This window comes from Sitophilus oryzae, unplaced genomic scaffold (genome assembly GCF_002938485.1).
Source record: "Sitophilus oryzae breed Bouriz unplaced genomic scaffold, Soryzae_2.0 scaffold_557_pilon_pilon, whole genome shotgun sequence".
Taxonomy (NCBI): domain Eukaryota; kingdom Metazoa; phylum Arthropoda; class Insecta; order Coleoptera; family Curculionidae; genus Sitophilus; species Sitophilus oryzae.
The window spans coordinates 595,087-619,604 of record NW_022147148.1 but is presented as its reverse complement, the minus strand read 5'-3'; the positions used below and the strand labels follow the sequence as shown (position 1 = coordinate 619,604).

The window sequence follows — 24,518 nt, the reverse complement described above, 5'->3', positions numbered from 1 at the left end:
ATACCCTTTGAAAAAATGAAAATAACATTTAACTGTAGAGAATAGACAATTAAAATTAAAAAACATGTCAGAAGTTACAAATAAGAATTAAAGAAATACCCAACAAAATATCTATATTGAACAATATAAAGAGAGACTACGCACAAATTATATCCATCAATGGACGTGGCAAATTTTGTTAATATTCAAGTTTCACAAATTAACAAATAAGGTAAAGGAATAAGAGTAACTGATGGATTATACCGTATGATCGAATAAAAACGGCGTCCAGTTGGCTTGGAAATGACGATCGATGGCATTTCCTATATAAATTTACATATAAAATGACAGCGATCTTCATTTCATAGCCATAGCTGACGCCGTTTTTATTCGATCATACGGTATAAATGTTTGGCAATCTACTTTTCCGGGTCAAAAATATACAAGACGCTCTTCATAAATCTATTTTGTTAAATGTTAAAGAACAGCTTTTCATAACAATTTTGAGTTAAATTCGAGATTTTGTTTTTTATTGGGGAAAGCCTGTGGGGAAAACCAATAAAGAATCTATAAAAGGATCTAATGATATATGTCAACTTCATTACAAAATTACAAATTACAAAGCAAAATTATATATGATCAAAAATTAGTAAGGAAAAATAGAACATTTTGTATTATTTATTGAAAATTGCCGGTGGGTTTTCAAGAAAATAACACAGATTCAAAAAAATTGTAAAGATATACTTTATGTTGTCTCTGTTATTACTTATGTGTATTATTACTTATGATTGGAAAAAAGTAGCATCGATATGTTTTCCTTAACTTAAAAATCTAACGTGCCCATCTCTACGTCAAAAAATCGATATTCTTGGACGCTTGCCGTCAGTTGTCACCTCCGCACCCTCTGCTTTCCGCTTCCTTTTCGTTGTGCTTTTCGTTGTCACCGCCATTTTGTGCTGGGTTGTTTATACGTTTCATAAAAAGAACAAATAATTTTTATTTCTGAGTAAGATCAAAAAATGGCAGAAGCAGAAGAAACGAAATCTCTTAAAATAGAAACTGTAGCAGAAGGTAATGGCGGAGGTGGAGGAGGCCAAGAGAATAGAAATTTCGGTGGAAATCGACGTGGAGGTCGTGGGGGAGGCCGATACAACTCGAATAGAGGTGGAGGCCCAGGAGGACATGTAAGTTTCTTACTAGGTTTTCTTATATTTATTAAACACGTTTTCTTATGTATATTTTGATGTCGTTGCATTTTATATGGTATCTGTATTTTTATTATACTGCACTATATACCAGTCATTGACCCTTCCAGTTGAAAGAATACTAGAAGTAAGGTAGTTTGGTCAAAGTTTTTGTTTTATTTCTCTTTTGTATTTGAATTCCATATAAAGATGTGTTTCTTTTAGAGAGGTTTCGACAGATCAGAGGGAAATCAGGGAGGGGGAGGTATGAGAAGAGGTGGCGGTAGAGGCGGGTTTCGTGGAGGTCGAGGAGGTGATGGGGACCAAGGGGTCGATGGTGATGGAAACAGGAGACCTATGGATAGGATTCTAGAGAAGATTAACACACTGCAAGGTCCAACTTATGAATTACCCCCTGTTGACACCACTGAAAAGAAATTTAATGGTAGAAATCGACTTTATGTTGGAAATATTGGATCAGAAGTGACCGAGGAGGACCTAACTGAACTGTTTAAGAGTTATGGAGAAACTGCTGAACTATTCGTCAATAAAGACAAAAACTTTGGCTTTATCAAACTAGATTTTCACAGTAATGCAGAGAAAGCTAAGCAAGAGCTAGATGGTAGCTTATTAAAAGGGAGAAATTTGAAAATTAGATTTGCTCCTAATATTGCAACGATAAAACTAAAGAATTTGACTCCACAAGTAACTAATGAGCTGGTGCATTATGCCTTCAGTCCTTTTGGTGAAATTGAAAAGGTCCAAGTTTTAGTTGATGAGCGTGGGAAACCCACTGGAGAAGGATTGGTTCATTTTGCCAAAAAGTTTTCTGCAGCAACTGCCATTAAAAAATGTCAAGATGGTTGCTATTTTCTTACATCTTCTCTACAGCCTGTAATAGTTGAAGGGTACGAACTTGTGGAAGACATTGATGGCTACTCAGATAAAAATATCAACAAAAAACACCATGAATTTATGAGTGAACGGGAAAGACCTCCAAGACTAGCACATCCCAACAGTTTTGAATACGAATATGGTCAGAAATGGAAAGTTCTTTATGAACATCACCAACAAAAGGAGGATGCATTAAAGAAGGAGCTTCAGCTTGAAAAAGAAAAACTAGTTGCTCAAATGGCATATGCCAAGTACGAGCATGAAACTGAAATGTTAAGAAACCAGCTGAGGGCAAGAGAGTTGGATAAGGAAAGGCAGAAAAAGGAATGGGAAATGAAGGAAAGAATGGTGGAGGAGGAAAGGTTGAGGCAAGAAGAGCTAATGAGAAGATCCCAGGCTGATATGGTATCTAATCAGGATGATATAAGGAGAAGGCAGCAAGAAAATAATCTCTTTATGCAAGCCCATAACCTAGATAGTCTTTTGGACCAACAAGAACAAGCTTACGATCAACCACCTTCTTATTCCTCTGAAAATTCTGGACACAGTGAGTATAAACTGATATGATATGTTTATTGTAGTACTAAATGGATTGCTTTTTGTTTCAGTTAGTGGAGGAGCAGTTGATATGGTAAGTTTTAAAACTTTTTTTAAATATTATTTTTAAAAATCACAAAAAAATAAGTACCCTTGAATTAACCAGTCTTTGAGAAATGGATGATTTCAGAATATACTGAAACTTCAAAATTATTACATTAAATTATATGTACTCAGATTAATTTTTAGTTAGTAAAATCAAGGAGACTTAAGTATCTTCTATCATTCTAAAAGTAACCATTGTTTATACATATATTAAATAATCGTACAGCGAGGGGTATTGTGAGCTACTGCCACCATGCGGTCATTTTTTGAAGCTTAAAGGAGAATGGAAATCGCCAAGAATTTTACTCCTCAATTAAAATAAGAGGAAGATGGGCGGACCTAAGTTTAATTTAAGATTTAAGAATATTTTAATTTAACTATCTTTTCTAAATTCGAGTTTTTAACCTCGGTTGGTCACAAATTTCATTACCATGTAAAAAAATATGTAAACAAGCAGTCGAGATATTTTTATTTTTTTACATAAAATTAGATAGTTTCGAGCAAATTTCCAAACAGAGGAACAAGAAAGAATATTTTCAATAAAATTAAAATCAATTTTTACAGAATTGATTTTCAATATTGGAGATTATTTTATACCTATAATAATATAATAGATCTGTATTAGAAACATAAAAAAAATTAAGAACTTTTATACACCAGGAAAATTATATGTATAGTTAATAGAAAAAATAATTTTGTCTTAATTTTGAGTGGTATTTTTATTATAAACATGAGCAAAAGACGATATTTATCTATATAAAGTCAACAATTTGGAAAATTTGCCTACAGTACATCTCCAGACTGTCTTTACAAGAGGAAAAACGTTTTTATTATTGACATTTTAAGAAAATGCATTCTGCATAAAAAATGTTGCTTGTTCTAATATTGTTAATCCTGTTTCCATACCGTTTTAGAGAAAATTAAAAGAAAACATGAAAATATGGAAGAAATTTTAAGAAAATATGTTGTTAATCAAAATTAATAATAACTACCGTATAATCAAAAGAAAATATATAATAGTAGTTTTTACTATATTTACATATAATTTTTGTTTTTACATAGAAAATGACAGCGGTCTTAATTTCATAGCCATCGCTTGGGCTGTTTGGTTTGGTTTGGTTTGGTTTTTCGTGTTGTAAAGACAATCCGAGGACATACTGTACATCGAGGACATAGATACTTTGATATTAGTTCAATAAGGTTTATAGGGAAAGAAAGAATGACTGGACAATTGAGGATAAACTGGAAGTACTTTTTTCTATGCATTTTTTGTATGAACTAAGGATCATAATGATTGTTAGAGTGTATGAACTCATAAGTTGGTTTTTCAGTGTAAGAATTTATAATATGTTTTAAAACTCAATTATTAATAATTACTTTAATAAGGATTTACTCTGAAGTGTATAATTAAGAATAAGCCGCCAATTGATAATATTTATTTTCTATTCTGATACATATTAATGTGGGTGATACATTAATTATATAGTAAAACTATGGGAAATGTCATCGATCGTCATTTCCAAACTAACTGGACGCCGTTCTTTTTTCGGTCATACGGCATTTATGCGTTTAAACCAAGTAAAATTTGGTGAAACTTAGATATATTAGTATCTGCTATTGGATTTAAGATGAGTTTAAACTTACAAAAAAAATATCTTTAATACGACTATGTAGTTTTATAATTTATTTCCTAATTAATTATGTATATCAGGCGTTCCTTCTATCTTTGTAGAACAAAAGCTTGCTTCTTTAATGTATCATAATAAAAAATAAGGCTTCCTCTGTTCTAACCTTTGAATAAGAAGACTAAGGAAGGAGCATAATGCTATCCATGCATGGTGGGCGGAAAATCCACCATAAAAGCTCTCTAGGGTGGGGATCCTTGACAGTTCTGTTTGACGATTCATTTGACACATTTGAATTTGATTTGAAATTTTGTGGATTTGTCAGTCTTTACGGAGCTTATTTTATGTTATTTATTATTTATTCTACTACTGATAGTTGTATAAAGGTAGTAAATCTAGATGGAAATTGTGGCAGAACTTAAATTAACAGTGACACTATCGCGATTTATCGAAAAAGACTCTAAAATAGTTGGTTGTGTAGCGTGCGGTAGATCTCGGCAAAAATTGAGTGAAATAATGGAACAACTTTTCGCTAGTAAGTGACTATATAATATACATACGTGTAGTAAACCGATCATTTATGAAATTCACTTAAATTAACTAAATTATATATTTTTCTTGCATTTTAGCTTTTATTTATTACTTGTCAAAGATTAGATGTCAAAGAATTTAGATACGTTAATTTGACTTACCTGCTTCAGTAGCGTATCGGATGTTTGTGTTAATAAATACTTATTATAACTTATCTATTTTTATTAGAATTATATATTTTTATAACAATTTTAATAACTACCAACATTTATTCACAACGTAAAAAAAAACAACAAATTATTGAGTCTACCCCACGTCTACCCTACATCATAGTTTTACATTTTTTAAATAAAATTAGAACGACACTGATAAACCGGAATTTAAGTCGGCCATATTTGAGGCCCATCGCGGTGTACCTAAGATTTTTGATATGCTCCTTCCTTAGTCTTCTTATTCAAAGGTTCTAACAAATCAATCACTACAAAACAATTACATATTACTATGTTTTGCACTGATAACCACTGTCAAATCACTATGTAATGTTTTCTTTACTTGTCGTAAGCTTCCTTGGATACATACAACTAGCAGTCAGTCTTTTAAGACTCCTACTTCTACTGCAAATCCGCTAACGGATGTTTGCGATCACATTAGTCCACTCTTCTTTATTTCATATTGCATGGAGTAGACCTTGCCCTCAGTCCTATTCGCTGCCCGATGTTGCAAAGCAATGGCATCCTCTTTCTGCCGATTCCTCTCTTTCCCTTAATATTTTCGTCAATGATCAATTGAAGGAATGAGGTATCTATCGTTATGTATCATGTAACCCATCCTCTCTTAAGACATCGTTGACTGGTTGATTTGTCTTCTAGCTTACTGCTTTTAGCAATCTTTTGATGTTCTATGCAGTCATCTAACTTTTAAATCACTGATTCTATGTCGATGGCAATTGTGTTAGCCCTAAAACAGAATATAATTGATATTAAAAGACGATAAATACGATCTAAAAGCATAATAGATTTACTCTATTGAAAACATTTTGTTCTAATTTTTGCTACAGTAGATTACAGCACTTTCCAGTCCTATTATTTTGGGTAGTTCCACAGTTCCACGTGGCTATATGTCTGGAAAATCAATATTAGTCCAGGAATTTTTGAATTTCTCTTTTACTTTGAGATTTTAAGGTTAGATTAACAACAGCTGACAATAGTTTGTGCGCGAAGGCGATCTTTTTTTCGTTCAAAATTTGATTGTTTAATGGTCATTATTTTCTTAATCATGCAGTAGAATTTTTGGTAGTAAATTGAATGTTGGGAATTTTGACATAAGTTATTTAAATATTCAGCTCTGAACACTTTCTCTACACACTTTTTGACTCTTTTGGTTTTTATATGCTCTTTTTCTCTCAGTTAACCTAATTTTTTTAAGTGGAAAAAAAACTAATCCGTTTAAGTACGTACTACGTAGGTCAAAATCATTCCAAATAATGAAACTTTTACTAGTAATCGACCAATTAGAGAGTGAGAAATCCAACTATTTCAAAAAATACGAAATTGTAGCGAAAATACCCTCGCCCTCTGGTGAACGGAGCCTCGAAGTATCCGATCATTGTATATCTTATTTATAATGAAAGAAGTAACAAACTTAAAAATTCTTCGTATTTAGAGAGTTTTCCTTTAATTTGGACTTCATATAGTGTTTTAAATTCTGTATCCCAGAAGCAAACTATGTTAAGTCACCAAACATAGTTTCGAGAGAGAAAAAATTAAAGTTTTGTTTAGCTCAGGGCCGGCATTGGACTTAATTTGATTTTAAAAAGAGTATTTTATTTATTTCTACAGATAACGTAAAACGAGAAAGAGCATAAACAGTTAAGTAACTTACACACGTATATAACTCAAATATGGCAGTTTTGGACTTAGCATAGTTTGCTTCTAGGGCACAGAATTATATTCTCTAAATCTATATTGAAAGAAATATCTTATTCTGTATTAGACAGCTGTTGATCTAGATTTTGATTAATTTTTGTGCAGAATATGATAAAATGACTAATCCTGATGTGTTTTTCATTTTACTGACTTCAAAACAACTGATAGTCAAAATAAATTATATTATGAATATACATACCATCACGGGGACAATAATTTGCAAGTATTAGAACCACTGAACAGCTTTTATATGTTTTCTACCTAGCATTAAATATGAATGATGACGTTAAACAAGATGAGCTATATGAAATGAATGTGAATTACTTATTATATTACTAGGCCATTTTGCACAATAAGTTAGTTGAAATTAGTTAACAAAAGCAGTCTTTTATAGATAAGATTTAAAAAAATTACAATATGTTTATTACTGATTTAGTAATTCGGTTAGTATATTTTATTAAGATTTGGTTCAAATTCGAGTTTATGGGATTCATTTTAATTGCCTACACGTCCAGTCAATATTGTTTGAAAATTATAAAACATTAAATAATACATATAGAAACGCGGTAATATTTTTGAGTACCTAATAAATATCATAAATGAGGAAACTTTGGTTAATTTGCATTACAGTAAATTTGGTCATGAAAAATCACTAGCTTCTAAGTTCCACTAGTCAACTCGCATACCCAACAATGTTGCCGTTTGTCGTCCCTTAATTTCGAAGTTCTGCACGCGCATAAACGATAATCGGTCGGCTATTTCGCGTGCAATCTAAACAAAGATTACTTACCGCAGAGATTACAAAGATTACAAACGCAATCAAAACACGCCTACGAATGTTTTAGTTGCTATTACCGACAGCTGTAAATAAAAAAATAAAAACAGCTGTAAAAAATAAAAAAGTTATATATTTGTGGAACACGAACCTGGGACCTCCCGATCCCGAAGCCACAGTCTCACCAATGCATCCACAGCTGCTCTCGCCAAATTGACTATAGCTAGGCGTTTTTCGCCGTTCTTAAAACCGTTCATAAAATAAGACGACAGCAAACGGCAACATTGTTGGGTATACGAGTTGACTAGTGGGACGTAGAAGCTATTTGAAAAATCTTTAGATTTTTTCTTGTTGTATTTGTTACTGAGCAATTAACTCTATAATTTCACTATAAATAAATGAAGTATTTAATAAATAAATAATGAGTTAGAAAATTATGGATATTATTATAGTAAATTTAAATTAAAAATAATTTAAAAGTATTATATTTAGTAATAATTATACTAAGGGCTGGCAAAGGTTAGTTTTGGGTCGAGATTCCCGTATGTAAAAAGAGTACAATGCCTTTATAATGTACTGAACAAAGAGAGAACAGTAAAAACGTTGCCAAACGTATAAATAAATCGAGAATCTCTGCACATTGCTAAGAGATGTGGAAGGGGATACAGCAGATTCGTCGCGGTCGGCCCAATCAGTGTATATCATGCATTCAGCTTTACAATTGATTTATGTCTCGTGATACATTATTTGTTTATTTATTAACGAGTCATTGTAATTTTTCCTATAGCTCCTAATTTTCCCTATAGCTTATAAATTTTTAAGCGCAAGTTAGAAACATTTGCACTTTTGGTAAAAAAAGAGGAGAGTTGGTGTTCGACAGTGGTCGCGCTATTAGAACTCTGAATTCAAAAATCGATATCTCGAAATCCATTAGAAATAATTGACTGTAGTTTTTTTTCAAAAACTTTCTTAATATTTCTGCTATATTTTCTTCGCAGACAGTATGTGAAAATCTTTACTAATAAAAAAGTTACACCCTTGCTGAAAATGGCTATCGAATTTTTCTCATTTAAACATCTTGTAAAAGATCCGAACTTCAAAATAAAAAAAAAAGTTTCAATATCTAAAGTGGTTCTTGGGTTATAGCGTGTCATGTGTTAAAAAGTTGAGTTTTTAAATTATCGCGATTACTGACGTTTTCTCGTTATAAAAAATATGGATACCTTAACGATATCCTTATAATTCCATTTCAGATGCTCAGAAACATATCTAATGATTTTATCTAGTTATCATTTCGAAAAAAGTATTTTAAAAATAAACGGTTCGCAATCATGATTTTACTTTAATTGATAGGAAAAGGCCGGAGAAACGTGGCGTTCTCTCACTCCGACTTAATAAGATCCATTTACTTCCACGCGCGTAAATAGCGACCCAAAAGTAAGAGTTGCCAGCACGGTATACTGATTTTTATGACTTACTTTGAGTTTTGTGGTATTATTTTTATTGGTTGACTATCGTATTAACAAAAATTTAACTAAAACGTTAAATTACATTCGAGATTTACTGGACTCAGAGTTTCTAAATTGAGACGTCATCCTGAATCCCAAGAGCAGGGTAGAGGAATTGTAACTTCAAGAAGAAAATATAATTCAGCAAGACAAACTGAGATGAGAATGTCTGGAATTGGAAAGAATGCCATAGGATAGTTCTTGAAGTTAGTGTTTGAAAAACAGTAAATATATTCTTTGATTTCCTGGTCAGAACATGAAGATACTGAAAAGTACTACTCTTCTAAAGGGCGATTTTGGAGCGATAAGATTTTTTTCCTCTGTATTGAGTTGGATTAACATATTTTTTTTTTTGAAGATACTCGGTTAGAATAAATGATTTACTTCAGATGGATTATTATTAATTATTTTTTAATGCTTTGATAACAACATATATTTATTTCTGCTTCATAGTATTTTTTATTAACAAAATAATATGCTGTCGGGAAGTATTTATTAGATACATTTTTATTTCATTATTATTAATTAATCTTAAGCATTTGAATTTGATTATAGTGTGTATACATAAGCAGCTTACTTGAATAGCATTTGTGTTTGAAATTATCAAACCAAATATTACATCTTTATGCATTTAATAAATGCATAACAAGATTAATGTCTGATTTTCATAGTGCTCATTATAAGATATATTTCCTTTTGCATAACTACTAATATTCATCATTGAAGATTTTTTGCAACTTTTTAATATCATTAAAAATCCTAGAAGATGTTAAGAATCTTGTAACTGGTTTTCGTCATTTATATAGTTTATGAAATGTTTTCATTGTTTCAGAGTAAAAACATATTTATTATATATACATAAATGCATACATAAAACCATTTAAATTCATACTACTATACTATGAGTTTTTAATGAATAGGTAAATATTATGAAGTTTTTTATTATTATTAATATCGTTAAAAACAAATTGACTGGACAGTATTACTAAATCAGTATTAAAACATTGAAAGATAACTCGAAAGTTTTATTTGGGTTTTAATATTTGATATATTTATATCTTTTATTGTTATTTTTTACTTGAGCCTCTGCATATAATTCTTGCAATAAATGTTTATCTTATCATTCTTTTCTTTGCTACTTTAACCGTGTTTAGATTTACATGGATTAAGATGCATCATGATTGTATTAAATCAACCCAAAAAGGTAATTTTCTATTACCTGGCTAACATATTACTACTATTTGTTATATCGTTGATTGACAGAATTGGGAAGATACGCAACCTAATGAGCAAATTCGTGACAAGGCTGTTTTGATTTCTATTTACGTCTCAAGTGCTGTACGGTGGAGCCTATACTCGTTGCGGCCAACGCATAAAACACTTTTTTTCTCTTCGGCTAGCGAAGGCATATCGAAGACGGTTTGGAACTGAAAGCGACAGTGTTGCCGTATTAAAATGTGTAATATCTGTAATACGTTTGACGAAAACATCTTTGAATTAAAAATCCGCCTTTATGTATTGAAAAGTTATTCGTGTTAAACATGGAATAAACAACAATGTCAAAACAAATAAAAATTATTTTATAGGTACTGAATATTTTGTATGATCGAAAAAAGTCGTTTAGTTGGCTTGGAAATGACGACTTATATTGACATTTACCATAATATTTTACATATGAAATAACAATGATCCTCATTTCCAAGCCAACTCTGACGCCATTCTTTGTTTAATCATATAATATTATATTAAATTGTTTAATGATAGAAAATCCGTGTAAAAAATCAAAAGTACTGTTCCCAAAATCCGTAAATCTACGGATTAATCCGTAGTTCTGGCAACACTGTCTCCGGCAACCATTTAAACTCTGTCTACTGAAAGCAGAACTACGGTACAGTATTCTTTATCCGCTGTGCCGTAAACAACTATCAGCGCGCTGCGGCGGAGAGCTAAACTAAATCTCGGATAAGTTGACTAGTGGCGGCGCGTCTTCTGATTTTTTTAATCAACGGTTAAATTATGCTGTTTGTGGGTCATCATCCACTTTCATGCGTTTCCTGTCCATATTAAGTTGATAATGGTAAAGAATAATAATTATTATAAAATAACTTTGTTGAGAAACAACAAATATGTAAATTACGTTTTTAATATTATATCTAAGATAATAGCCTCAGAGAAATTTTGTCAAATATGATGTATCTTAATTGGTGTCGTTTAGTAGAATAATTTGATATGCGGGGTGTTTTGAATTCCTTGGACCAGATTTTAATAGTATACCGGGAGTCTCCAGAATATACCGGGTGCGTCTCAAAAGTGGCTCACCCCTATAACTTTTTTATTTTTTTAGGTAAAAACCCAAGATTTTTAGTGTGTTAGTATACGGGGTGCGTCTCAAAAGTGGCTCACCCCTATATTTTTTTTTATTTTTTTAGAATCAGAAAACAGCGAGATTTGGTGTGTTAGTATATGACATAAATTAGGAATGATTGACATATTCAATTGTTTTTGGTCACTTCCGGTTTCACCGGAAATGACTACAAATTTTGATTTTTAAATGGCACCCTCAGTATTTTTTTACTTTATTTGATAGAAAATTACACTCTGAATAAAATGACATATCATATGTCAACTTTTAACATTTTCACATATGATTTATTTGAAATTGTAACGTGCGGTTCATAAGGACAATTTGACTCGAAATACCAAGTGTGTGGTATCAAATTATTTGTAAAAAATGCTTTTTCCAAATATGCTAATGAGCCACCCTCATTCCATTTAAAAAAATTGAGATATGATTAAAAATACGATTTGGGCATCTTTTAACCGGCCAGGATAAGACACGAAAAACATTAGACGATCAAATATATTTTTCCAAGGCCCCTTCATTAAGAATTATTAGTGTTTTTAACACAGCCATGACACTCTAGATTGAAATATAAAATACAATTTGTTTTTGAGAGAACATGTCAAAAGTGCACACATGATATGTCATTCGATTCAGAATGTCATTTTCTATCGAATAACGTAAAAAAATACCGAGGGTGCCGTTTAAAAATCAAAAGTTGTAGTCATTTCCGGGGAAAGAGGAAGTGACCCAAAACAATTCAATACGTCTATCAATCCTAATTTATGTCACATACTAACATACCAAAACTCGTTTTGTTTTTTTTTTACCTGAAAAAATAAGTTACGGGGTGAGCCGCTTTTGAGACGCACCCGATATAGTTAAAATATTCTTATTTCTTTTGGCATTTTTGTATTATACGGCGACAGTTTAATAAGGCAGGGATGGTTCTTGAAATTCGTGACACCCTGTGTCGAATCAGAGTTAAGATGAACATTTGGAAAGAATGCAGTGGTAATGACATGATACAAAGAAAACAAGGTATAATCGATTGCGGCTCCAATTTCGTTCAGTTTTCGCCATAATCACCTGTGACGTCATACCCATAACAAAAAAATATCCATATTCTTCAATTGTCACTAATAAAAAAAAGACCAAATATAGGGAAGAATTAGGACATGACCTCAAAGGTATGTCAAATCATTGAGTTTGGCATTTGAAAAGCAATTTTCACATTTATTGTGTCATCAGTTTGACGATTTGAAATTGTCGCGCGGAGCTTACCGACCAATGGTACTGTTATCACCTGTGACGTAGTGACCAACCTGTGCAATATCGTCCCTTGTTTTCTTTATATCATGTGGTAGCGAGGCTGAGTCGCACGGTCGTAGCGAAGTATATGTAACCGAATTTATTATATTGTACACCAGGAACCAAAACAATTCATGAGCTCATATGAGCGTCGCAGCCGGTACGAAGGACGTGAAGCCTCAGGAAGAGGCTCGAATACGCACGGCCAAAGAGGTCACTGGGTCAACGATAACAGGCGTGACGATTATCAGAACAAACGGCGCAGATTTTAAGCGTTTTCTCGGGAAACTCACTAGTTTTCCCGCATTGGATGTAATTCTCCTGCACGTTGCTGGTTTAACTGTGTAGCTGTTAATTCATTTGTGCTAATTAAGTCATAATAAGCAAGTTCTAGTGTTTCGATTATAACATTATATGTAGATTTTAATTTTTATTTAACTGTAGTAAATTGTCAATGAAGAAAAACGAAACATGTATGTTTTTTTGTGTGAATCTTCGGAACTTTTTTCTTGGAGCCTACGCGTTTATGTTATTAACCCTAGAAAGGCATACACACTTTTTAGCATGCTCAGTATTTTTTTCTATAAAATATTTATTTTGAAGTTTCTTCATTTTACATACAACTTCAAAAGGCGTAAAGGACAAAGACAGTGTTAGATCTGCCTCATAATATGCTAAGAAATATTAGCAAAGTTTGAATTGTAATATACGTCTAGTTTTTCAAGTAACCTCTAGTTTACTATGGTAGATTTGTGAAACTTTTACCAATTACTACATACATACATATGTACATACTGCCATCACTCGCTGACGAGTATTTGACACCTATCAGAAAATGATCACGCAAGGCGCTTTCTTTCATAAGCTTTTCTGTGATTGAAAAGCCCGATACGTGATATGTCTACCGCACCCCGGGCATTCAAAAATCTCATTGCTTTATTCTCTCTTTACTTTTTGGTTGTCGCTGTTAACTGAGTTTACAATTCTTCTCCATTACGTTCTATTGTGAGCTGTTTCTTCCCACTCATTTTGCATGTTTCCCCTTTAAGTTTTCGTGGAAAATGTCCTTGTACCTTTTGAGTTGTCCACCCGGCCTCCTCTTACCGTCTACAAGCTCACCGTAAAGCAGAGATTTTGATATGCGGTTTTCTTAATTCTGCATACGTGACCAGCCCATCTTAAGCGAGATTATCTCTCGCAGTTAGCTTTTCCAATGACCGATACGTTTGAGACATGAATGAACCATTTGATTCTTAAGAGTTGTCTAAGGTATCTGTGTTGCAACTTGTTTAATGCGTTTATGTGGCGGCGGTACGGCACCCAGGTTTCGCTTCCATATAACATGGTGGGGATTATTACTGCTCGGTACACTGCAAGTTTCCTTTTTGTGCTCAAGTCATCGTTGAAGAAAACCCTGTCTCTTAATTTCCAAAATGCTCTTGAGGCGCTGCTAATCCTGTGCTGAATTTCAGAGTCGATATTGGCCTTTTCCGAAATCAAACTGCCGAGGTAATTGAATTCCGCTATATATCCCAATAGTTCTTCTCCAACTTCTTTTAAGAATTATTATAAAATTAGATACAGCCAAAATCCAACAAAATAGCTAACGTAAGCTACGTAGAAGCAAAGACGCTATTTCGTAGTTTGTCAGAAGATTGGACTGCAAGGTGTGGTTTTGTATTTTTTTTCCAATATTGGTCAAAGAAGACTTATTTCCTTATATTGACCGTTGGTTTGGTTGATAATTTGTCTCAAGTTTGTCTTGTCAGAATTCCCCATTTTTTGTCGCAACTTTGTCTTGTTTTTGTCTCAAAATTGTGTTTACTTTTTGTCGCTTTGATTTGTACCCGGCATTACGTGAAAACTAACTGTCACAGTGACACGTGTCGTGCACGGTTAAGTTGGCCTTGGTCCAACCTATCGACATACCAATTTCATTTAAATCGGACTTTTTGATTTATTGATGATGGGATCTCGTAATGCACGAAACGTCAAAATATCATGAAAAGATGATCTACATTCCGAGTTTCAGCCACCTAGCTCACGTACGACCTGAATCACTACGCTCCAAGATCGTTACCACTTTCCATCTCGCATCTCGTGTGTCACGGCCATGTCGGCTTGTGTGTCACGGCCTTCAATTTTTACTCTCATCGCGCGTAAAGAAGTTTCACTTCAAAAAAGCGTATTAGTCATTTTAGTGACAATTTGAAGTGTAATTCCAACAACAAGATTTGTTTTTTTATTTGATAGGCAAGATTTGTTTTGCTAACCTTTCTAGGGTTAATAAACTTACTGTCAGCAATAGCAATATCGATTCAGTTCATTCAATCTCCAAAAACAGAGCCCTTTTTGTTGCCAGTTTTCACGAATGTTTGGATCTCGAAAATGTATTAAGAAATTTGTATTTCTTAAATATTCCAATTCTATTTCATTCATTACTGTATTTCAATAAGATTGAATTTTATTTTTCAGTTTTTTGATCTAATAAAACTAAAGCTTAGAAATGATGAGAAAATCCGTCATCAGTTTTAGTTTCTAGGTCACAAAATTAGTGTATTTTGTCTTTTAAGAACTTGTACTAAATATATGACATAAACATAAAATAATAGTAGTATTTTTTTAAATCAACCTACCTTGTTTAATTCTTTGAAGCGAGTACTATTTTTATTTAAATTAATAGATTGCTATATAATTTAAATTCTTTTAACGAAGTAGTACTTAAAAAATAAATTGAAAGCCACTAATCACATATCATTTATTTTGAACCAAAGAATCTATTACCTATTGCATATCTATTTCTTATAGGATGTCTTTGAAATAAGTGACCGAAATTTTATTGAGTAAAACAATAGAAATAAAATTGTTACATAACTCTTAATACTGTTGATAGTATCTATACAGTGGAACTTCAGTAATTCGGACACACGCCAAATCGGACACTCCAGCAGTGGGATTCTGTAAGCTCCGTAGAAAGAAATTTCCTGTCTAGCCTATGCTATTTGTATACGATTGATGAGTTATTGTCTATTTGTATACGATAGACAGGAAATATGTTTACAGAGTTGGGCCCCATAGTTCCGCGTCTCTTATCAACCGGACAATTTTGATATTTTTACCTCTTTATTCCGGATGCCAACAAAATTCAAAGGCAAATGAATGAAAGTCCGCATTTTTCACGGTGGACGGTTAGATGCCGTATGTAGTCTTTTATTTGTAGTTCAGGAGTCAAAATTATCGTATTGTTACGTTTTTCGTCGGTTCCGTGTGGATAGAAAGTCACAATTTATTTAAACACAATTTATTTAACACTAATTAACAAAAACAATAACGATAAAAGACTTAAAGAACTATTTACAAACGATTTATAACTATTTATCTAGAAAGAATTTATTTTAAATTTTAGCGCGCCAACTGTACTCATTTATTTATGTCTGCCCTCTTTAGGCCCCAGCCGCCGGCTTTTATACATATACGTATTATTTACAAATATACTCAGGGTTCCCTATTTAACCCCGTGTGCAATAAGTGCCGTAAGAAAAAGACAACATAACCCAGCTCAATAATAAAACTGCATAAGTCTATTTCACCCGGATATGGATTGAACTGAGATTGCGCCAAACTCCGATTGATTGTTGTTTTAGTTCTGTTTGGATTACTTTTTATTTGTGCGCGTAAAAGAGTGATTTTGTTTAGTTTTTTGTTTCCAACTATTTTTTGATATTTTTCCAACTGCATGATAATGTGTTATAAATAATAACAATATAAACAAAATTGAAGGTTAGGTGAAATGTCAGTCAACCACTTCCCTTTAAAAACATCGACCAATGAAAACTTCTTCAGGTGAGGCATGCGAAGTTAAATGAATATCCGGGTGAAATAGACTTATGCAGAATTCCATATTGTTTTCACTGTTTGGGCTTCACTTCTTGGAGATTAGGCTGAGTATAATTTGTAAATAATGCATACATGCATACCCACAGCTAAAGATTTCTCGAATAGTCCATAGATCGTTAGGTGCATAGAGAAGGTTTCGATTGTTCTCGTATGTACTACTCCATTCCAGTGGAACTCGATTCTTCTCGAACCGTCGAATGAATCATTACGGTGTCTATTCTTTAATGCGATGTTAAGGTCATCTGAGGGCGAGACAAATAGTTAGGTTAGGTCGAGTCCACACGGGTCCGCAACAGTATATTGCTAAAAATAGAACCAACTAACGACACCTGCTGAAGAAATGCCAGATTGGATTGCATTGACATGGAAAGAAGAACTCGTAACATTCCATTTTTTGCTGTTCCTAAATTTAATATTTTAGATATAAAAAAATCAGACATACCAAGAAGAAAAAATCATATCTACCAAAAACAAATAAAAAAAATCAAACCATGTACAAAATAAAAACATTGTAAATGAACCTAAGGAGAACAAGAATTTGTCTCTAGTTTGATTGAAGTTGACTGATAATAAGCCAGAGACAAATTGAAGACAAATTACTAGCCATTGGAAACAAAGGAAACAAATGACGACTTAAATGAAACTGTGTATAAAAATGAAACTTAGCAATACTGAAATTTTTTTATCAAAAAGTATTTACTGGGTAGAAGAAAACGATTTTTCTAAACAAGATATTTTGCTTTTGAAAGGAGTAAAAGAGAAAGCTGTTGAGGCAGTATGTATGCAGATAAAAATCGGTTTATTTTTTTTAAACCAATTCATTCAGTTCAATTCAAATTAAACATTAATTTCACATTTGTTGATATTTTTATGTAATTATTTTTAGTTACTTATTATGGATATTGTAAGCAGTAACTGGAGTTATCTTTTTTATGGTTACATAAATATACAGGGTGTTTCAAAACAAATGCGAAAAACTTTAGGGGGTGATTCCTTGTTCAAAATAAAGGGTAGTTTGATTTATAAACGTTGGGTCAAAAGTCAACCATTAGGGAGATATCACGGTACAAAGATGGCGGAAAAATTATGTGTTTATTTTTTATCTTGAAAACGAAAAGCGATAGACTATGAAATTTGATGGAGCATTACTGTTATGAAAACACAATTTCTGGTAATTTTCTCACTTTTTTCAAAATGAGTGGTGGGATTGAAATAAACTACCCCTATCATTCTTGTTAACGAAATTTAAAGAAAATCTTATCAAACACATGCAAAAAAATTAATTTGGATAGTTTAGCTTGTTCAGAAACTTTTTTATGTCTTGTTTTTTTTTTGATAAAACTCACCGATTTGAAATTAAAAAATAAAATGTAAAGCATTACATGCCAACTCTTTTTTTTACGCAATTAAATAGATCATGAAAGGTTTCGGAATAATTAATTGATCGTAAGATAATAACGTATTACAGTAATGTCATATAAAATAATATTAAAAACATCCTAAAAAGTGACAGCGGCCGACTAGATTTTTTCCTAAAAAAAATTACAACAGCCCACTAGATTCTTTATCTAAAAATGTTTTTTGTCCTGACATGTAATGCTTTACATTTTATTTTTTAATTTTAAATCGGTGAGTTTTATCAAAAAAACACAAGAGATAAAAAAAGTTTCTAAACAAACTAAACTAACCAAATTATTTTTTTGCATGTGTTTGATAAGACTTTTCTTAAAATTTCGTTAACAAGAATGATAGGGGTAGTTTATTTCAACCCCTTCCACTCATTTTAAAAAAGTCAATAAATTACCAGAAAGTGTGTTTTCATAACAGTAATGCTTCCATAAAATTTCATTAATCTCTTTTTCGTTTTCAAGATAAAAAATAAAAACATTATTTTTCCGCCATCTTTGTACCGCGATATCTCCCTAATGGTTGACTTTCGAACCAACGTTTATGAAGCAAACTACCCTTTATTTTGAACAAGGAATCACCCCCTGAAGTTTTTCGCATTTGTTTTGAAACACACTGTATGTAGGACCTACATGTCAACAAGCACAATTTATAGCAACAAAAAGAAGTTTTAATATGTTATATAAAGCGTTTTGCGTTTTGGTTTAAATAAAAATGTGCTTCAATTTTAAGTTCGAGTTGGTTATGAAACAATAAAATTATAAAAATATTCCTCCAGTAATCCGGATACATCATTAATTCGGCGGTGGCTGTTCCGATATGAGTCCGAACTATCGAAGTTCTACTGTACTTGATTCAAAAACTTTCAGTATATCATAAGATAACTTATATATTATAAAAATCATTGGGCTGCTAGACATGCACTGGAATTTTATAATGCATTCAAAAGTAAATTATGGGCAGTTTTTGAAGTGTGTTTATATTTTTTAATTATTCTAACTAGCAAATATTCTTTGAATATTTCCATCTACGAGTTGACAACTACTAAAAAATACGTGACAATAATGAAATAGTCGAAATAGAAGCCATATTATACTTGTACCAGATGATTAACATCCAAGAAGCCAGGACACCTGTTTCCATGAAGATGTGAAGAAAAAAATCCATACTACTTCTTCTTTTTCGAGATGAAGACTTTTGCGAGCTTTCTTTATCGATTGGCGTTAATTTGGACCAAACAAAACTTTTTGTAAAAATCGTATATATTTTCAAAGGAAAAGATACAACGAGAAACACCTTAAATACTTACCATAGTTGTATATTTGCTGGTTTAAAGCAATGATGATGAAGAAGCATCTATACTTCGAAAAATAATCGTTTTTTTATACTTCTATAAAATAAAACTCTGTGTTTTCATATTGATTGTTCGTGAGATGTACTAACTAATATAAACATACGTTTGTTGGAAAATCAACTGAATATTCTGTTCCTGATTCTTTAATTTTGTATTATTTTATCAATTTGACAAATTTGTGTTTCAATGAAATTTATTGATACATTTCGATATTCATCATCACTTTTATTTAATGGAAAATTAGTAAAGTATTTTTGTAAATGTATCCAATTTTATCAAGTAGTGGGTTTGAGGCGACCAACTATTTCGTTCTTAAATTTTTTTTTTCAAAATCTCTATAGGATTGATCGAAGAACAATTTCAATACTTTCATCACCATTTCTTCAAACTGTTGGTTTAAGAAATGTTCTTAATTTTTCCTAAAATCTATAAAGACAACCAAAGGAATTATGTCTAGGATTTTGCAGTATTTGATATCTACTTCGTATATTGCCCAGTCCACTTTCATGGAATTTCCTAAATAAAAGAAGATTTTAATAGTTTTAGAACCTTGGGGTTCTCTACCGGATTTCAAGACTTGCATTATGTTCTGAAATGGAGAAAAATCTGTTAAAATACCGTAAGTACATTAAACTATTAAATAAACCTATAAACGCATCTGTAAATTTTTAATGAAAAGAAACCAAGTTTATTTAATTTCTAAATAAATAAATCACCGTACTTTTTTACGGATAACTGTCGATTACTTCTGGATAATATTATTAGAACAGTATCTGTATTATTTTATTACCGTTTGTAATATTGCATTATTAAAGAAAAGTTATAACTACTTTCCATTCAATTCAGCAAGAACAAGTTTAATTAAAGAAGTATCAGCTGAATGTAAAGTAGCTAAACCATTATTTGAATACGTCACAGTAGTGTTGGAAGTGTAATAAAAAATAAATAATACTTTCTGTTTCGTATTTAAAAATGTTCGGCCATCGTTCACCGTCATGTCATATATTGTCGAACTCTCTCAATCACTTGACAACCAGATGAAAGAGATTGGTGACGGCATTACTGCATATCCTTTTTAGTAATTGTCATTGTCATTTGATTTGGGGTTACAATTTTATTGACGGACATTTGATTCCTTAATTCGCCGCCTAACCAATTTTGCCGAACTTTACAGGCGGTCGCCATATTGGAGAAACGGCATAGATGCGCATGTGTATTTGTCCTTGGTCGAACGGCGGAAAGCAATGACTAAAGAATCCAAGGACAAATAACACCCGACAGCAAATTGTGACGCTGGCATCAAACAGTGCCGTGGCACATATTTTTCTTAACCTAGCTGTTTGAAGCAATTTTTATATTTTTTGATAATTGTTTTGACTACGCCTATGGTGTATCATCCTAACTAATTACGAAAAAAACGTACTAAAATGTTAACAAAAGATACAAAACTAGTATCGACGTATATCACATATCAAGTACATATAGATGTTAATTGAAATTGAAGAATAATTATCGAATTCAATAAGAAAACGCTAAAAAGTTGGAGTGGACTGTTTATTTATGCGCGTACAGAACTGTGGGTTGTAAAGTTGCACGGTACGGCTACATGCACAAAGTTGCACGAAAGAGGTTTGATTGCGCTGGTTTCAACTTCTTTGTGAGGTTAATCTGTTTTTTACAAGTTTATTTTTATAAGTTATTTTATAAGTGGTAAATTTGGCAACGTCGGTTTTGGCGGCGAATTAACGGGACGTGACGGACATTTAATAATTGTCATTGTCATTTGATTTGGGGTTATAATTTTATTGACGGACATCGATCAATGGCAAAATTAAAAGTCCATTGTTGCTGTCAAACAAAATACAAATTTTTGAAGTGAAACTTCTTTACGCGCTTTGGGAGTAAAAATTCAAAGCCGTGACACACGAGCTAACGTCAGGAAAAGTGGTAACGATCGGAGGTTACTACGGAGCGGCGCGGCGTAACACCGCGGTTACTGTTAATTAATGACAAAAAATCGTCCGATTTAATGGGTCTTTGGAGTGTCGTATCTCGGGCCCAGTGGCGTGCAGTACCATTTACAGTAAGGTAGGCAACAGAATCAAAAATATGAAAAAACTAAGAAAAAAACTATGTATTACATAATATTTATGTTTACTGTCTAACGTATTTTAACTTTAAACTCAAACAAAAGAAAATTCAAATAACAGCAAATAAATTTAGTTATTTATAGATGCAAAACGAATAATCTGTCTATCATTCAATCATTATTTCTTCCCGATAGGCGACTCAACGACTGGCGAATTAGCTAAAACAATAACCGTATACAATATTGCCAGATTGCCAATTGTCACTGCCTAAAAAATGATTTTACAGTCAAATAAAATAATAAATGAAATCATTTGGAAACAAATACAGATGACAGACAAGTAAATTTCTAATATGCTGCATAATACAAATCTTTCTAAAACACAGTTATTTAAAATTGATCGTATCAAATAACATGGACTGTTTCTTACATAGTTCTGTAATAACATCGGAACTGGCAATCATCGAGACATTGGATGCATCCGTGCTGCGGTAACGCACTGCTTTTGCTTGTCCATATCCATGTAATGTTAAGTTGCGGCCGTGCGTTCGATTTCGAATAATGGGATGCGTTTTTTAGGTAATAATAAGACGTTGAACAGGTGGCGTTTGTTTTGTATGATGTTTCCGGCTTTGCAACCGTATTAAACACAATACTAACTTACTATTTAGAAAAATAAAACAATGTAGGTCGCATTGTAGGATTTGTAAGTAGATATATAATGAAAATTGATCAGATAAATATATTTTTATTTTGCGTCTGTCTTGAATAAATGGAAGGGTAGGCAATGCTTTTTTGTCTATATGTAATGCACGCCACTGCTCGGACCCTATGTAAACTAGGAGGCTGAAACTCGGAATGTAGATGAGGCTCAAATAACCCCATCTTTTCATGATATTTCGACGACGTTTCGTGCACTACGAAACCCCATCATCAATGAATCAAATCAAAAATTTTTCCGATTTCAATGAAATTTGGTATGTCGATAGATTGGACCAAAGCCAACTTAACCTTGTATGACTTGTGTCACTGTGACAGTTAGTTTTGACATAAGAAACTTCAAAAGTCGATGTCGTCCGATCGCGACCAGTCTTGGTGGGTAGGCTCGTGAGCGGCGGCGTACACGGTCCCATCCTGCAAAGTTGGATACGGCGTTTCGTTTACATCTTCATCAGGGTGGGACTAACGATTTGTCCATAATTGAGGATGGGCTACAGGAATGACACCCTCGACGTTTCGTTGGGTTAGGTTAGGTTAATGTTTCGAACCGATGCCTCTAAATGGACGAAATCGTCAGGATTATTCTTAATTATGGGTCGATTGGAACCAAACTAGACACATGGATAGAGGTACCCGAATGGAGTCCTCAGACGTACAGACAGACAAACGGAAGTAAGAAGTTTCACTTCAAATATGCGCATATGGTGCACACACAATTTTTTTATTGCAAAAATGCATTAAAGATGTAATCAAAATAAGAACTCTTATAAATTATTTTCCTCGAGAAAGAGACGCTGGTAGAACATTCTTGCCCGTGGACGCCGTATATGAAGTAAATACAATGCAAGTGTGTAATATTCCTATGTAAAATACAAATTGTTAGCGTTTTTAAATAATATAGCGAGTTGCTGATGCTTCAGAAACAGGAATTTCAACAGTCCAAAGGATTGGAACTAAAGGGATCGTAAAAACAGAACTCGCTCAATCATTAATATAGGAACATATACTTGTTAAAACATCATATGAACTGATCTCAGATCTCAGACACACCCTAAAACTCATATGACATATAATGATGACGTACCGGTGAACGAGGGCTGAACAGTCTTTACATAATTAATTATTCTATTAAGTCAGTGAAATAATAAATCATAAATACCATAAAATTATGTTGGCAAGCCATTGTCGTTGACTTTGGAAAATTATAAATTATTATTGGGAATCCATAAAGAATTGTATAAATGTTTGAATTTTCTCTATCATAAAAGAAATAGAATACATATAATTTTAATAAACACTATTCTCCACATTTTTAAATAATTATTGATTTTTTTTTTTTGAAACTAAAAATTATTTTTTACATGGTTTTCGTTACTAAATATCTATCAGTTTAATAAATATTTTTTGGTCTGGAATATAATTAATCTGATATTTTCTATTTTTAATATATCATTAATTATTTTAAATTTAATTAGTTTGAAGAAAATACACAGCTTGTCTTTTTTTACAAACAAATCTATATTAATTTAAGGCATCAATTTAATACAGTTTTTGCTTTCAACAGGTACTCTACTGTTTGATTGATTTCATGAAGAACTTTGTATACTGTAATCACTGGGTAATTTATATTAGAGAATATTATTTATGTATGTTGTTTACATTTTTATTTTATTCTCTTAGGGCCTTAAGAAGAAACTTGTGCAAATGGTAACTTAATAAATATGAAAATATGGACACATAATATGGAAATTAGTGTTCATTCCAATCTTCATTCGCTGTGTGCAGAAGTCACGGAAGTCATATATGTATATTGGGACATTCATTGTATTGGATACTTAAGTGTGTAGGATTTTTTAAGTAATGGCATTTTTTTATAATAAATTATTTTTTTACAGAAGTGGAACCACTGATATAGCCTATTTATGTCCATTATACAATAGCCTATTTAATGTCCTGTAGCGGATACAGAGGGGGGACCATGGGGCCCGGGCCCCCCCTAAAATCTGTAAATTGGGTTAAATATTAGCCTTTTGGGTTAAAAATGGCACCCTAAAAAGCATATTCTACATAATTTTTTTATTTGGGCCCCCTCTAAAATAAATTCCTGTATCCGCCCCTGTTTATGTCAGTTTGCTGCATACTAAAGAATTGAACTTTGTGAATGAAGTAAGTTAGAATATAAATGGAAATATCAATATGAATATGTCTTTTTTATTTTCAGGTACCAAATAAGTCTGCAGACTAAATCAATGATTTGAATGCATAAATATATTTTGTTAAATAAAATATATAATAAAGCTGTCGATCTGTTTTTTGTTTTGTTATTTAAGATATTA

The 24,518-nt window shown here is 32.3% G+C and overlaps 1 protein-coding gene across 3 annotated transcripts; it reads left to right on the top strand.

The window, feature by feature from the left end:
* The first annotated feature begins 855 nt into the window (after positions 1-855).
* On the top strand, positions 856-24,493 carry LOC115887264 (protein no-on-transient A-like). 3 transcript variants are annotated; one of them, XM_030906646.1, is made up of 7 exons: positions 856-1,163; positions 1,389-2,604; positions 2,666-2,688; positions 23,747-23,800; positions 23,863-24,021; positions 24,078-24,348; positions 24,404-24,493. In XM_030906646.1, exons 1-5 carry the CDS (start codon positions 999-1,001, stop codon positions 23,896-23,898), a joined length of 1,494 nt encoding a protein of 497 aa, XP_030762506.1. In that variant the 5' UTR covers positions 856-998; the 3' UTR covers positions 23,899-24,021; positions 24,078-24,348; positions 24,404-24,493. The 3 variants fall into 3 exon arrangements, with proteins under 3 accessions (XP_030762506.1, XP_030762507.1, XP_030762505.1); XM_030906647.1 differs by having other exon boundaries at positions 23,863-24,025; XM_030906645.1 differs by lacking the exons at positions 23,747-23,800; positions 23,863-24,021; positions 24,078-24,348; positions 24,404-24,493 and adding an exon at positions 12,835-13,185 and having other exon boundaries at positions 858-1,163.
* Positions 24,494-24,518: the final 25 nt, after the last annotated feature.